Source organism: Sturnus vulgaris, unplaced genomic scaffold (assembly GCF_052056855.1).
Source record: "Sturnus vulgaris isolate bStuVul1 unplaced genomic scaffold, bStuVul1.hap1 Scaffold_141, whole genome shotgun sequence".
Lineage (NCBI taxonomy): Eukaryota > Metazoa > Chordata > Aves > Passeriformes > Sturnidae > Sturnus > Sturnus vulgaris.
Window position 1 is genome coordinate 741,448 of NW_028276063.1, and position 16,169 is coordinate 757,616.

General features: G+C 54.6%; 1 protein-coding gene across 1 annotated transcript in view; it reads right to left on the bottom strand.

The window, feature by feature from the left end:
• Window positions 1–15,145, bottom strand: part of LOC148219395 (uncharacterized) — a 41,171-nt gene extending 26,026 nt beyond the window's left edge. The window contains exon 1 of the mRNA XM_088157666.1: window positions 15,042–15,145. Coding sequence (XP_088013792.1) covers window positions 15,042–15,145 — 104 coding nt within the window. The remainder of the gene's footprint in view (window positions 1–15,041) is intronic.
• Between the last annotated feature and the right edge of the window lie 1,024 nt (window positions 15,146–16,169).

Here is a 16,169-nt window from a genome sequence, read left to right on the forward strand (position 1 = left end):
ATGGTTTTTCAGCACTTGTCATAAGGCACAGCAAAGGGGTTCAGCTTGAAGGAAAAAACCAAACAAAAGCATGGAGGGAGTGAACTGCCAGGCTGTTGTTGAAGATATGGCCAGGTCAGGCTTTTTCAGAAGAGGCTACTGACTACGAATGAAAGATTAACACAGGGCCCTTGCACAGGATAAGACCTGAAGCACTCACCTGTCCAAAAAGATGACAATGTTGGGGTGGTTCTTGCCTTTCAGGAGCAGGATCTCATTCACAGCTCGTTCCCTGTTCTGCTCTCTGAGACTCATTTTCTTTATGGCCACCTGAAGTGACATTGCAGACCTTTAGCTGGAGGGGTCTGTGGCAGGAGACCACAGCAAGCATGGAGTGAATCTTTTTGGAGCGACAGAGCCAGGCTGTGCCAAACTGCCTTGGCATGGGACACCAGAGCTCAGCAAGTGCCATTCCCACAGCCCATTTCTCTGCTGGCTGGGGGCTGCTTACAGGACACGTGGCCAGAGACATTTGGCCTTGTAAGCTCTGCAGAAATGGTCCCTCAGCTGTCAGCCTCAAAGCTCTAACAACATTTTCTGCACCTACAGAATCTGCATCTTCTCAAATGGCCTTAGTTTATCACCACTCCGGTGATGATGATCATCATCATCATCGTTATTATTTAAACACATTTTGCAAGCAGGAGGTAATTCTGATGCTGTGAAACAGAGCAAAACAGCCCAGAACCCTTTAGCAATTCTATGGGACTTGGTCATGATTTCAAATGCCACTGCTCTGTTTGGGATTGCACAATAAAGCAGACACAGACATCCATTGTCACAGGGTGTCACTGACACCAGACCCAGTTGTGTTTCAACTGCAGCGTTTAGGAGAGAGCTTTGCTCTGGACATCCATCTTCTCATTTCTCTCCCTCTCTCTCTGTGAACAGCTGCAGTAGGACTAAAACCCCAAACTGAGCCCAAGCAGGATCTCTCCCTAATTAGGCCTAATTAGGCCTTTGAAGATGAAAAGCAGGATGGAAAAACTGCTAAATAGTGTTCCTGTCCAAGGCTGGGATGAAGATAAATTGGGCCTCAGTCTCCACCTGCTGATGCATTCATGGTTTTAGATATGAAGACCAAGCCATGGTGTCCAGCTCTGACAGACACCACTGCCCTCCTTGCATTCCTCTGGGCACTTCATGCATTCCTCTGGGCACTTCAGAAGCACCAAGTCTGTCCCAGCTGTGTTCTGAAGGCTGACACTGCTCTGCCTTCAGAGGAGCAGCCTGTGCAGGAAAGCTCTGCTGGGCCCCCAAAGCTGCAGCCACAGCTCCCAGCAGAGGGGAAAGCCCTCGGGAGCTGCCAGACGTGCTGGACGTGGTGGCACTGACCTCTCCTCCAGTGGCCCTGTCGAGTCCTTTAGAAACAGTTCCAAAAGCCCTGGAGACAAAACAGCAGAGAAGAAAGAAGCAGAGCTTTAGGCTCTGGGAGTGAAAGGCAGCCCAGACAGGAGATCTCTGCTGCCTGCAGCATTCACAAAACACCTGCGTGCATCGACCCTTCAAACAGCAGTGCAGCAGCCACCAGCCGTCTGCCATGCAAGGTGTGCAAGAGAAAAGTGAGCCCAACACGAAGGAAAAGGGCTGGAGCGAATGTCCACACTGAATTCCTTTAGTTCAAAACCTGAGGTGGGAGTTGGTGTCTAAAGAAGTGGAAAAGAATGTATTTCATCCTTTTGCATTTCCTGCCTAAGACTTGCAGGATCCACAAGGGCCCTGCCATCAGGCAGGTGATGCATTTTCCCCTCGAGTGCAGCAGCTCTGTGTCTGTTACTGAATGCATGGAGTTTATTACCTGTGCTGAAAAAGCACTTCTTAGTTCTTCTTGAGAACTGTTTTCTGAGAGTCACCAGATGGTGAGTTGCTCTTTAGGGCAATCAAATTCCAGGCACAGAAGACCTTCCAGGTCCTGCTCCTTGCTGCAGGCAGGACACTGCCAGCCTCAGAGGCCTTTGACTGTGCCTTCTGACCACAGTTATCAATTCTGATCAAAACTGAGAGACAGCAGGATCATACCCCAGTGTCGGAGGGTGTTTGGAGCTCTCCTGACTCCAGCAAAATACCTGGGCCCTGCTTGTGCAGAAGGAACTGCCATGCACTTACCCTTGGCCAATCTGCTCCAGTCCCAGGTATTTCTCAGCAGGCTCCCCCACGCTCACGATGTTCCCTGAAAGAAACCACGTGGAAGATGCTCCCTCCCAGATGGAGACCCCGCCTTGCAGCAGAGCCAGAATGCAGCCCCACTCCCTGGGGCCATGAGCCCCTTGGTGTCAGCTGGGGAAGGACAATGAATGACTCGGTGACATTCAGCTGCAGAGCAGCACTGGGTGCAGATCATGCTGAGACACACACACAGCACCCTGCTCTGGCACACAGGAACAGAACAGACGTACTCAGCTGCATCAGGCACCGCTCCCCTGTCCCCTCTGGCTGCAGGGCTGTGCTGCTGTCAGAATGTTCAGCCCAGGATCCCACAGCGGAGGGAGGTTCAGTGTGCTCTTCCCAAGCAGAAGGAGGTTCCTCGTCCTCTTCCCAAAATGCTGCAGGTTCTCCATCCTCTTCCCAAGCAGAGGCAGGTTCTCCATCATCTTTCCAAGCCGCGAGACGTTCACCATCCACATCCCGTGCTGGGATATGTTCACCCTCCTCTTCCCGAGCCACAGGATGTCCTCTGTCCTCATCCCACACCGGGAGATGTCCGTCGCCCTCATCCCACGCCATGGGAGCTTTTCTATCCTCGTCCCATGCCAGGGGATATCCACCATCCTCCTCCCATGCCGGGAGATGTCCACTGTCCTTGTCCCACACTGCGGGAGCCTTGCTGTTGTATTCCCAAACCACGGGGTGTTCACCATCGTCCCCCAGAACAGCGGGAATCTCACTGCTGTCTTCTTCCTCTTTGGAAGCAGAGGGAGCCAGAGGAGGTGCTGATGCAGCTTTGGTGCCCTGAGGACAGACAGTAGCGTGAGGGACAGGAAGTTCGATCTCAGTTGTCACCTTATTTATCCTCAGCTACACATCCAGCTGCACGAAGCAGAAACAGAGTTCAGAGTTGTACAAACTAACAATGGGCTAAAAGTGACATTGCCACTTATTGTTGGGAATTCGGTATTTCACCATGGCTAAGGCAAATCCTCTGCCTGCAAAACCAGACCTGCAGCTCTTCTAAAACTCTTCAGCAGAAAAGGAGAAAACTGCCAGGGATCCCTTTGCTGCTGCTGCTGCTGCTAAGACCCTGACAGGGACTTTCCTTCGGCCTCCCAGGATGGCACTCGGCTGCCACACACAGAGCTCACAATTTGCTGCACAATTCTGAACACCAGAGGTTTCTTCCCACTCACCGAAGGAGGAGCTGCTTGGGATCCACGCATGAGGTGCCCTGCAATGGGAGAGGGAACATGAACCAGATGCTGGTAGGAAAAAAATTGCCCGTGGTGGGAAATGCCACGGAGCAAGGTAACCCCAAGAGAACATTTTGCTTTCACAGCATCCCTCCAGGAGCCACAGTCCCTTCACAGAGCAAGCAAGAGAACAGCACAAAATCCTGGGCTGTGTCAGTTCTTGGCTGGACCAGCAAACAAAGGGAGTTCCAGGCTCCACTGCCACAGACGCCCTGCTCGAGGGAACAGAACCCCCCCAGGCCTCATTGCAAACGCCTCGCTGGCTGCAGACACCCCCTTTTTGAGCTGCAGCTGCTGGCAGGAGCTCTGCCAAACCAACGGTGTCTTCATGGCAATTTGGTTACAAAGTCAACTCAAAGGTCCAGAGGAAGAACAGAAAGCACACAGCAAGCCCAAAGCCACAGATGCTGCACCGAGAGAAAACCTCAACTTACTTGCCAAGTGGGTTAAAAAATACCCCGAATAAGCCACAGAGTAGAGAGTGCAAACTGCAGCAACCACTTGCTGGATCATTGTGGCTGCGCTGCACACGTCTGCAGGCTGCACCCCTGCAGGCACACACGGACACGGGTCAGGGCTGGGCTGGCTGCCGAGAATGCCTCGGGCAGGAGGATCCTCCGGCAGTCAGCAGGCACCCAGAGCCTCTGGGCACTGAGGCCTCTGTGTCCCACAGCAACGGGAGCACCGCTGGGATGTGGCAACGCTCCTGTGACATCACAGCAGCAGCTCACGAAAAGAACGCTTGGAAGGTTCTCTGTGTCACTGTGATAGGTTGACTTAGGAAGAAGAAACTCAGAAGAGGTTCCTCCTAAGGGAATTTTTTCTGTGGGGGTTGGGATACCTGCAACAGCCAATTAGAGAAAGTTAGTTCGCTCCGGGAACACACATTTTGAAGGAGGTAATCCAGAACTGAGTCTCTTTGTCTTTCCGGTGGCTGAGCAGGTAACATCAACCTGAGCTTCCCCCTCCCCCATGCGGGGGGGGAGGCTCGGGAGGCCGCTTGGGCCCCGTTTGCCAACGAGGGGACCTGATGGCCGGGGGGAGAAAATGTTTTGTGATAAGACCTTCACGGCTTCCTCCTCCACAGGCCTGCGGCTCTGGCGTGGGGGGGAGGCCGACTCTTGCTGCTGCCGGACGGGCCGGGCCTGCCCGGGTGGCCATGGGCAGTGTGGGGCTGCAGCCCAGCCCCAGAAAGGCTGAGTGACACCTCAGCTGCCCCCCCAGCACGGCCTGAGCCTGGCCCAACTTTAGTAGTTGTGTTAAACTTTAACTCTTTAGTGCTCAGATAAGATTTGCAAAGCCTCCAGCCTTTCCTTTGAATATGAAAGGGAATAAAAAGATTTCTGAAGTCAGTGACGTAAGAGCTAAGTTTTTGAGATGGAAGGAGAATGAGAAGATGCTGAAATGGCTGAAAATCTTTTTGTAAAATTGTAGGGATGAACTGATGTACTGAATATTCCTATAAACCATGGAAAGAGACATGGTGGGATAGAAATGTTCCATTTAATAGATGATTTGACCAAAGAGCACCTGTGTTGAGAATTTCTGCCCTGAGAAAAGAAGGGGACTTCGGTTTTCTGAAGATAAAGCCTGAGCAGAAAGAAAGGAGACAAAGAGAATCTTTGCTGTTCGAACATTTCATTCTTAAAAGTAATACCCCATGAGACAAACATGGCCCACATCTACAGCTTTGGGATGGCTGTAGAGTTGGGAGGAGCGTCACGGTTGCAGGTTCCCGGGCGGATGCAAATCGTGAAAGATAAAACCACAAGAGAACTGTCTTTTTCCTTCTTGTGGGAAAAATCCCTACAACTTCAATAAAAAGAGGCTTCTCTCTCCAGAAGTGAACTGAGAAAGACTAAATTGGGGACTGACCAAAGTATTTGCTATATGTTTGTTTTGTTGTTATGAAGATTGGGAGAGGGCGGAAAGGAGTGATCTGAAAAAATCTTATTCTGAATTTTTTTTCCTTTCTCTTTGTTTATGTAGTTAATAAATTTTCTTTTATACTCTCTCAAGTTTTAGGCCTGCCTTGCTCTTTTGCTGCTGGTTCTGTCTCACAACAGGAAAAATAAGTTTATTTAAATTGGCAACTCAAAACGAAGACAATGACAAAGAGAGAAAAATAGAAATGGAATAGAGGTGGGGGGAGAGAAAGAGAGTGACAGAGCCAGATTAAGTAGAAAACCTCTCCAGTCTGTGGATCCCAGTGGCTTCCTGTGGATGCTCTACATGTCCATTTCCTTCGTGCTCAGGGTCCCCCACAAACACGGAGTTCAGGGGGTCCATACACACTGGGGGCAGGTGGGAAGGCCCAGGTTCCTCCCCTGGCAGGGACAAGTCTGACACAGGCTCTGGCAGCAGCCTCTGGCTCTGCTGCATCCCTTTGCATCAGGAGCAGTGCTCTGCTGCAAGGCCTCAGCAGTGAGTCTGGGCAGCGCTTTGGGGCTCTTGGATGGATTCTGGCCCCTCCTCAGCTGCCCCTCACGGCAATGTGCCGTGGATGTGGCCTTCCCGGGCTGGGCATTTTCCAGCGGAGCCAGTTTGTGTGAGGGAGGATGGGTGTTGAGTGCCTGTGAGCAGAGGTTCCCCCACAGCCCCAGAACTCTCGTCCTCCCTGGCTGGCTGTGGGCAGTGTGTGCAAACGTGGCCTCAGCAGATGAGCCTGTGGGCTACGGCCTCCCCCAGCCCCAGCCTGGCCCAAGCTGATTTTCAGGACAGCTGCTGGCTTTGGCTTGCTTTGGATACATTCTCCTGCCTCAGTCTCGTGTCCTTGTCCCTAGACCAGAGGCAATTGATCAATGGTGTCACCTTGATGGTACCTCAGGTGCTGTTAGGCCGCTCAAGTCCCAGGCCAAAGCTGCAGTCAGGTGAAGGAGGGCTGGGCTGGGCTGGTCTCAGCCTCTTTATTCAGTTTCGCCATAATGTGCAAATCTCCTTCCTGGCAGCGTTTAAGCCATTGCCCATAACATTTCAGTGTGTGACACCGCTGCTGTGCCCAGAGCCCTGTGAGGCCCAGTGGCCCAGGACAGACCCCCCGAGCCCCACAGTGCCAGGCCTGGCTTTGCAGGCTGGGCTGTGCGGGGCCAGAGGAATTGGCCGGATGGACGCAGGCAGGGAGTTGTGGTCAGCGGCTCCATGGGCGGCTGCAGGCCGGGGATGAGGGGTGTCCCTCAGGGAGGGCTCTGCCTCGGCCCCGGGGGGGGGCCCAATGCGAGGGCAAGGGGCTGGGGGGGCCATGGGGGCGTTCGATCAATGGGGAGGGCCCGGGGAGTGCTGAGAAGGGGGTGGTGAGTGGGGGGGAGGGAGGGGTCCCATGGATTTGGGGGGGTCTTGATGAGTGTGTGGGGAGTCCCATGGATTTTGGGGTCCTGGTGACGGAGGGGGAGCGGTGAGTGGGGGGGTCCCATGGATGGGGGAGGGGCTGTGAGTGAGGGGGGTCCCAGCGCTTTGGGGGGGTCGGTGAACGGGGGCGCAGTGAATAGGGGGAGCCCCGGTAAATTGGGAGGGTCCCTGGTGATAACCGGAGGAGGGGGGGGAAAGAGCGAGCCCCAAGGGACTCCCCCCGGTGCTGGGGACACCCCGGTGCCCCCCCAGCTCACGCCCCCCCCCATTCCCACTCCTGTTCCCGGGGGAAGTCAAAGGAGAGGGGAGGGGCGGAATCCCCGGGATGGGCAGGGGGGGCACAAAGGGGGGTCCGGGCCCTGTGCACTGGAGGGTGGTCGGTACACGAGGCGGGTGGTCCAGTCCCGGCGCCCGAGGGGGCGTCCCGGTGCCCGGTGATTCGTGAGGGGCTGTCCGGTGATTCCTGGGGAGGTCTCCGGTGGTCCTGGTGCATGACGGGGGGGTCCCGGTGACTCATGGAGGGGTCTCCGGTGATCTCGATGCCTGAGGCTGGTGATGTTTGAGGGGGCTCGGGCGGTCCCGGTGCACGATGAGGGGGTGTCACTGCTCGATGGGGGGGGAGTCCCGGTGCACGGTGACGGTGCTGATTGATGGGGGAGGTCCTCTGGTGGTCCCGGTGCCCGGTGATTGATGGAGGGGGTCTCCGGCGATTCCTCGGGAAAGGGGGGGCGGTCCGGTGATGCCGGTGCACGAGGAGGGGAGAGAGGAAACTCGAGGGTCCTGAGGGGATCCCGGTGCACGAGGACGGTTAAATTCGGGGGTGCTGGTGCTCGGAGGGGGGGTTGGTTCCTGGTGTGTGACACAGAGAGAGACCCCGGTCACACTGGGGACCCTGGCACGGGGCTGGTGACACTCAGGGGCTCCCGGTGGCACAGAGACTCTGCCCAAATTCTCTGCCACGAGGTCCTGGTGGCACGAGGGGCTCTCAGTGATACGAGGAGCTGGTGGCACTCTAGGGGATCCTTGTGGCACAAAGAGCTGGGGGCACTTGAAGAGCTCTTGGTGACACTCGCGGGGCTCTCGGTAGCACCAGGAGCGCCAAAATTCCTCTCAGTGACACGAGGGCCCCCCTAAATTCCTCTGGGTGACACAAAGAGCTCCCCAGATTGGTCTGGGTGACACGAGGATCCGTCGCACGAGGACCCCCAAAATTCCTCGAGCGAAATCCCCCGAAATCCTCGCGCGGGACCCCCTACTCAGCGCGAGCCAAACCCCAGCCCCCCCTGCTCCTCACCCCGGGGGTCTCCGGGTGATCCCGCCCCAGGTCCTCCCCTTTCCCCCTTTTCCCCTTAGGGATGGGAAGGTCGGAGGGACTGAAGGGGGGGTGCAGGTGCGGGTTTTTTCCGGGGGCGTCCCGGCAGCCCCTGGGGCAGGGTCAGTGCTCAGCAGCGGGGCCGCGCTGCTCGCACCCGTTGGCCAAGATCGAGGGGGCCGGGGACGGCCCGGGGACCCTCCTGGGCCCCCAAATCACACCCGGTTCTGCTGCTTTAGTCCTGTGCTCCCAGCGCTGATTTTTCTCTTTATTCAGTCTTTTGGTGTATTTTTTTTGCTAAGATTTAATAAACCTTTAAAATTTTACAAAGTGAGCGTCGTTTCTCCAACCCTGCACTGCCGGGGTAGGAGGTGAAGCTGGAAGAAGGGAGGCGAGTTGAAAGCTAGTTTGAAGGGTCTTCATTTACTTCTCATTATCCTGCTCTGAGTTTTTGGAGTTTTCTGCCAGAAATCTCTCCCCTCTCCCACTCATCCACAGGGGTTTGGGGCAGTTTTCCCTTTTTGGGGGAAATTAAAGCCAAGCACAGACGCTCCTAATTAGGGGTAGCGGCAGTGCGGCTCCAGGGCTGCGCACTGAGCCGGAGGCAGCGAACACGCGGGGCTGGGAAAGGCGTGCCGGGAGCTGCGGAGAACTTTGTTTGTGTTTCCAGGCCAATGGCGGCTCGGGCCCGGGCCCGTTCCAGGGCTGTTCCTCATCTCCGCCTTTGCCCTCCCACAGCCCGGGGGGCCCTGAGAGAGCGGGCCGAGGCTGGGCCGTGTGCAGAGCCCGCCCCTCGCTGCCATTGGCTGATTGTGCCAATGTCACTCCTGGTTCTCGCGCGCTGATTGGGCAGAGCAGCAAAGGCGCCATTGTGGCAGCGTCTGTGCGGGCCCGGCAGCGGCGGCAGCGGCCGGAGCCCGGGGAGGCGGCGGCGGAGCTCGGAGGCGGACTCAGCGCAGGTGGGAGCCGCGCTCGGTTGTGCGGGGGCTCGGGGCTCGCTGCGGGCCGAGGGGGCGGCAGGGGGCTCTGGCGGGTTGGTTGTGCTGGTGCCGGCCCGTGTTGGCGCTGGGCTGAGGGCGCTGCGGGAGCGGCTGCCCGCGGTCTCCTTCCCGCTCGGGCCTTGGCAGGAGCCGGTGCCGGAGCAGCGCTGGCTCGTCCCGGTTGCTGTGGGTGGCACAGAGGTGTCTGCCCTGTGCCCGGGACTGTGCGGGAAAATTCCCGTGGCCAGAGGTTTGTATGCCCAAGGAGACAGAGGAGTCCTTCAGAAGTGACTTTCTTCGTGAACAAAGAGAGAGGCCATGCAGCATTTGCCATGCGGTCTCTAAAGCGCCGCCTCCTTTTTATCCTCATTTTCCCGCCCCCATCTCCGTCCCCACTGGCTGAGGTACTTGGAAGGTTCAGACTTCCCGATCCACCTACTGCATGTCCTCGTTAATATGCACCCCCACTACGATATTAATCTTACTGCTTGAAATCCCTCATTTTCTTATTTTCTCAAGAATTGCCTTTACAAACTTTTAATTTCCATTGACTCAATCTCTTTTCCTGCGTCCCCTTTGGAGCAAGGTGTCGTGCATGGTAAAAAGCTGAGAGTTGCTGCAGCACGTCAGAGGAGGAGCAGCATTCGTTTAAGCCATGGTATTCCAGGGAACCACGGAAACGTGTCCCATTCCCATCCTTTCCCTGTTTGGACTGGTACCTGAGCTATTTTCTTATTTCCTTTGTTATCTGTTTCACCACTTTTCAGTTATCATCTATTTGCGAACAGCAGTTTGAGTCATGTAATTTTGCGTAAACTCCTCCTCCTTCTGTGAATAGATAATCTGATCCTATCCCATGTGAAATGTCTCCTTCCTTATTTCAGTGGATTGGTCGTCAGGAAGGTCAGGAGCTGGAGCTGTGTGGTTGGTTATTTTTTCCAGGATTCTTTTTATCCTAATTCTGCCAATCAAATTATGGATGGATTTTCTGTGTCCTGATATGAATTCGTTAGGGTTCCCAGGGGCTGGTCCATGGTGTTGTAGGATTGGCTCTGGTGTCTGTTCATCTTTTTTGTGTTTTTGGGTGCTCCCTCCATCCAGGGCTGCATCAATTGACCACTTTTCTCGAATTAAATCACCACATACTTGGATTTCCAATTCATTTCCCTGAACTTGTGGCCCCAAAACCACCCCAGTGCCCCAATGCACCCTATATAACCTGGACAGTGACAGCACAGGTTGGAGCAGGGAGAGGGATGATTCCCCCCCACTTTTTTTAGTAAAGCTTTCCCAACATTCTCCGTTTGCTGATTCCCTTTGCCGCTTAACCAATTTCTGTTGCAGTCAGATATCCTCACTATGGGCTCTGCCTTTAGTTGTGCAAATTCCATCTGTGCAAGCAGGCAGAGCTTGGGGTGAGAGACAGAGGCAATCACCGAAATTCCTCCCCCAGGCATGAAGATCCTGGTTCATTGTGCACACATTGCCCTAGCAGTGTTAATTTGCATTTCTAAAGCTCCTGTCCTGGCTGTGCCTGGATCCAGTGCTTCTATTCCAGAGCAGCCATTAGGTGATTCACACGTGCACTCCTATAATCTACTTTTTTTTTCTTTTCTTTTTTTTTGTTAACAATTTTGTATTAACTTTTTTTGTGTTTAATCCCTCACAATCAATACTCTTGTAGTTTTGCAAAATGCAGCCTAAAGCTGAGCATCGAAAAACCCATTCTGAAATTCTGCCATCATTAAGAGCCACCCACAAATATATACAAAAATATTCCAGTGCAATCAAGCTTTTTCTACTTCTTCTCCTAAGAGTAAAATTTGTTTGTCACACCCCTGGCCCAAACCTAACTGACAATATAAAAGTAGAATTATTATGAAAAATTTTTCTCATCTTGTGACTGAAAATGCAGGGACAATAAAAATCTCTCCAACAATATCTTTTGTGTTAGAGAGTCAAGGCATTACTTGATCCTTGTCAGGATGAGCAACAGAAATAATTTCATCCACACGTAGCCCGGGTGTGCAGAGAAAATCATTCCATGACATGTGAGTTTTACTTGATTTTCCCTTAACTTTTTACAGTCTGAACCCATAGAATTCCATTGGTTTCACGTTCATTACTTCCAAGTTGTGTAGTTCTTAGTATTTGGTTTCCTATTGTACCCCGGTTTCTCCTCCTGTGATGTTAATTAGGTCCACACTCCTGGATTTCCTTCTCAGCCTTTTCCAGACCATGTGTCTCCATCTCTGCCGGGGCAGTGTCTGGGGTGGGTGTTCCTTGATGTTTGCTGATGGGTCTTGATTTTTTCTTGATGGTCGTTATCTTTGTGAGTATCTTTTGGGCTATTCCCAGTCTATTGAGATGTTAAACTCATCTCTGTTGAGTGGTGGAGCATCCCTCAAACAATCCCTTTAAAATTCGTTTCCCCAAGGCAAAGGTAAATCAAGCATTAGTAGAGAAATAAGATTTTTAAAAATTTTAAACATGGTATATTTTGCAGCAATGGAATCCCCGGCAGCCCAGTGTGTGAGTGTAACCGAGAGGCAGAGTGGAATTGTGCCGTTGTCTTCCCCAGCAGCTGTGGCAGTGCAGGCACAGAAAGCAGCGAAGCTCCAGCAGTGGCAGCAAGGATTGGCCCCAGTGTGTGGAGATGCCAAAGGAGGGTGCCCAGGCAGAGGATTTCAGCAGAGGATCTGTGGGCAGGCCCAGGGGCTTGGCCCGATGTGGAGCCCTGGCTGCTGCTGCGTTGCCTTCAGTGCAGGGTCAGTGGTGCCCTCCCATGCTGCTCTTGCAGCCGGGAATTCCAAATCTCCGGGGCTTGAGAGCCCCTGAGCCCAGGGTGAGGGGTCCCCCCGTGTTGAGCTGTGCTGGCGGCTGTTTCTGTGCTCAGGGACACTTGGAATGGGCCACGGCACTTGGCCACCAGTGGAGCTTCTTTGCACTCCTTAGGCAGGACCCGATGTCCTGGGTGGATGCTGTGAACAGCAAAGTGCCAAGGCAGGCTCTGTGCCAGCCCAGCTTCCTGTGGCAGAGATTTCACAAGAGACAGGATTCTGGCCACAGACTGCATGAAATATACATCCCTTATCTCCAGCCCGCACTAGGTGGAGAATTACCAGGGTAAGGAATTGCAAAGATCAATTCCAAGGGAAATAATTGAATATCTGCTCTGGGTCTGGCTCTTACTCTTGCCAAAGCCAATGGCAAAAGCCGTAGCCATTGCATCTTGGTTTCTATCACCAGCTTCCAAAGGAGTTTCTTTATTTCCCCATTCATTCTTTCTACCTGACCTGAGCTCTGGGGGTTCCAGGGCTTGTGGAGGTCCCATTGTATTTTTAAAGCAGCCATAACGCCCTGAAGGGTCTTTGCTGTAAAATGAGTTCCCCATCTGAGAGTCTGATGTTTCCACAATCCCTTATATTGGAGTTATTTGTTTTAGAAATACCTTAATACGCGATCCGGTTATTGCTGAAGAAGTCAGAATAGCTTTTTTCACCCTGTTAGCTGCCATGCTGTCACCAGAAGATATTTGAGCCTTTCTGCTCAGGGCATTTCAGTGCCAGGCTCTTCCAAGCACACCCAGCTCCGCCGGTTGAGCTGACCCTGCAGGCGGTAACCTGAGCTTGGCCTAATTTCCTTTCTTTCATCAGAGCGTGTCTTGGAGCTCTTTTCCCTTCTCCTGCCCTTGCAGAGCCATCCATAAACACATTTTGTCCCTCAGGCCAGGGAAAGTCTCATCAATATCTCTTACCCTGGGTCTCGAGCCCTGTCACTTGAATGCAGTCATGGGTTTGTTCCCAGCCCCCTGTCCAGGCTGTTCAGTCAGGAGCCTGGGTTAAACCCTTCCCCTGTCCTCAATTCTAAATCCTCCTGTGCCACTGAACAAGTTTCATTCTGCCCCAGTTTGATCCCTGTCCCTGCGCTGGGATGCTGTGGGTTTGGGGGGAAGAGGGAGCCGGCAGTGGGTGCTGGGCCTGGGGGCAGCAGGAGAAGGGAAGGAGAAGCAGGGTTGAAGAACAAAATGGTCAAATGATGCCCGTGGGAGGAGAAGGTGGGATTGTACAGGAGAAGGAGGAATAGTAGGAGGAAGAGGAGTGTGACGAAAAGCAGGGACACAGGAGAAGGAGGAGCAGAATCAGCAAACACCCTAAGGTTCCACCCCTCCCTGTGTTTACAGCCTCTCCCCCAGCCCCAGGAGCGTTGCCCCCCACATGCAGCAGGCGACAAGGGAAGGGGATCCATGATTTTCACAGGGTTGAATTTTGGTGTTTCTGACCTCTATTGGGCTAAATTGGTTGGTGCTTTGTTTTTTTGTGAGGGCTGAATCTTTATATTTAGGAGTGAGTTTTGGCTGAATCTTGCTTTTTGTGGAGTTTTTGGTCTGTGTCTTGATGTTTGGAGGACTTTTGGTTTGAATAATGGTGTTTTGGAGGTTCTTACAGACACAAGATGCACAGTGAGTTCGTGAGTTGCGCTTGGGCAAGGAGAAACTCCCAGTCCAAGGTGCTCTCTTCTCTTGTTCTTTCCCAAAACCAGGATTTTTCATTCCCATTGCATAGGCAGATGGAGGAGGAAAAGCCCCAGAGATCCCTCTGGAGGAGGGGCTGCAAACCCAGTCTAGGGATCTGCGAGGAGGAAAGACCCTCCCTGAGCCGGGAAGGCGGCCGGAGATCCAGGCAGAGCTCAGAGCTGGTGGAGAAGCCTCATGGAGGGGAGAAGCCCCACAAGTGCTTGGAATGTGGGAAGGGTTTCAGCTACAGCTCCAAGCTGATCGTACACCAGAGGATCCACACTGGGGAGAAGCCCTACGAGTGTGGGGAATGTGGGAAGAGCTTCAGGCAGAGCTGCCACCTGGTGCAGCACCAGGTGATCCACACAGGGGAACGGCCCTACACGTGCTTGGAATGTGGGAAGAGTTTTGGGCACATCTCCAACCTGAGAAGCCACCAGCGCATCCACACCGGGGAGAGGCCCTACAAGTGTCCTGAGTGTGGGAAGAGGTTTCAGACCAGCTCCCATGTCCTCGTCCATGAGCGGATTCACACAGAGGAGAGGCCCTTCCGCTGCCCCGACTGCGGGAAGAGATTCAACCGCAACGACACCCTCACTGTCCACCGGCGCATCCACACTGGGGAGAGGCCCTACGAGTGTCCTGAGTGTGGGAAGAGCTTCTCACACAGTTCAGCCTTGACCCGACACCAACAGAGTCACCACTAAGGGAAGCCCTGTGAGTGCCCCGAGTGTGGGAAGAGCTTCGTGCTCTGCTCCAGCTCCATCCCCCGTGGGAGGATCGGTGTTGGATGATCCCCAGTGACCCCCGTTGGGCAGAGCCCTGGTGATCTTTGGTCCTGGTTATCCCCGTTGGGTGGGGGGAAGGGGTTGGAGAGATTTCTTTCCCTTCTCCTTGTGCTGCTGTGATGTGGTTGGTAATAAATTCCCTCGCTGTGCCCAGGCTGGGTCTGTTGTTCCCGTGCCGGTGCTCGGGGCGGGATCTCTCCTGTTCCTTCTGTCAACTGCCGGGCCTCTCCTCAGCCAATCAGAGAATGCGATGAAGAAGATTCAGCCAATCAGAGAGAGCAGCTGTGATGACTCACCGGTTGCCGGGCAGACCCGCAGCACCCAGTGTTCCCCACCTGGGCCCCGCCCTCCCCGCCCAGTCACGATCCCCCCGCGGGGTCCCCCCAGTTCCTCCCCAGTCCCGCCCCACAATAAACGGGACCGGGGCGAACTGGGAAACTTTACTGGGAACAATGGGAGCAGCTGTGCTGGGGGGTCACACGGTGCCTCCAAAATCAGCGGGTGGATGGATCTGGGGGTCCCAGCTGGTGGAAGGCCACTGCTGCTGGCTCAGGAGCTCTGTGGGCAGAGAAGAGTGGGTGACCCTGGGTGGGGGCCCCAGGGGGAGCACACACGCTCCAGGATAGGGGGCATATGACTCCCTAGGACCCCCCTCACCTTCTTTCGCAGGTAGAGCCGAGCCCCAGAGCCAGGAAGCCGAAGCCAAACATGGAACCCTCGATCCCCATTGGCACCTTGCTGCTGGCGGAGTCCGGCGGCATCTCTGGGTGTCCAAAGGGGTCAGGACCCCCAAAACCTCTCAGACACCCCAAGCCCCTGCAAGCACCTTCCCAATCGTCCCCAGCCCACACAGGGCCCCCTGAAACCTCCTCCTAAACTCTTCCCAGCCACCCCAGGACCCACCAAAGCACCTCCTGTCCCTTTCAGGATCCCACAGCCCCCTCCCAATTGCCCCCCACTGCCCAAGAACCCCCAAACCGTCTCCCAGTCCCTTCCCAGTCCCACCAGGATTCACCTACACCATCCCAGTCTCTTCCCATCACAACCAGCCTCATTCCAACTGCTTTCCAATTCCTGATCATTTTCCATCCCCTCCAGACTCCCTCAAATTCCTCCCAGTAACACCCAGTACCCCCAAACTCCCTCCCAGTGCCCACCAGGACCCCTACAACCCCATCCCGCCCTCCCCAGCATTCTTCAAACTCCTTCTCAGACCTTCTAAACCCCTGAGCCGTACTCCCAATTTCAAGTAGACTCTCTGAAACTCTCCCCCAGTTACTCCCAGCACACCCTAATCCGTCTTCCAGCTCTCCCGGTTCCTCTCCCACTCCCCCCACACTGTGGGGTCCGGGCCGTGCCCCAGTGCCGGCTCAGGGGGTGCTCCAGGCTGACGTCTCCACCTGGAGCTGGAGCTGACCCCGTGCCAGGAGGGGTTTCCAGCAGCACCAGGAGCTGGTAGAAATCCAGTCCCCATTGGGGACCAGGTCAGTGGCCACCACGTGTCCCGAGAGCTCCTGCTGGCCCTGGAACCAGCTCAGCTGGATGTCGGCAGGGTAGAAATCCATGAGGGAGCAGGGCAGGCAGCCGGGGCCGGGCTGGGAGCTCGAGGGCCGCAGCGAGATGGGGACACTGGGGGGCACTGGGAGAGAGTGGGGACACACTGGGATCAGCTTGGGGGAACTGGGATATGTGAAGGAGGGCTGGTGTGGTACTTTGAAAGACTGGGAATAAAATTGGAGAGAGTGGAGTGGATTGGAATAATGGGAGAGAGGGTAGCGGTCTGGA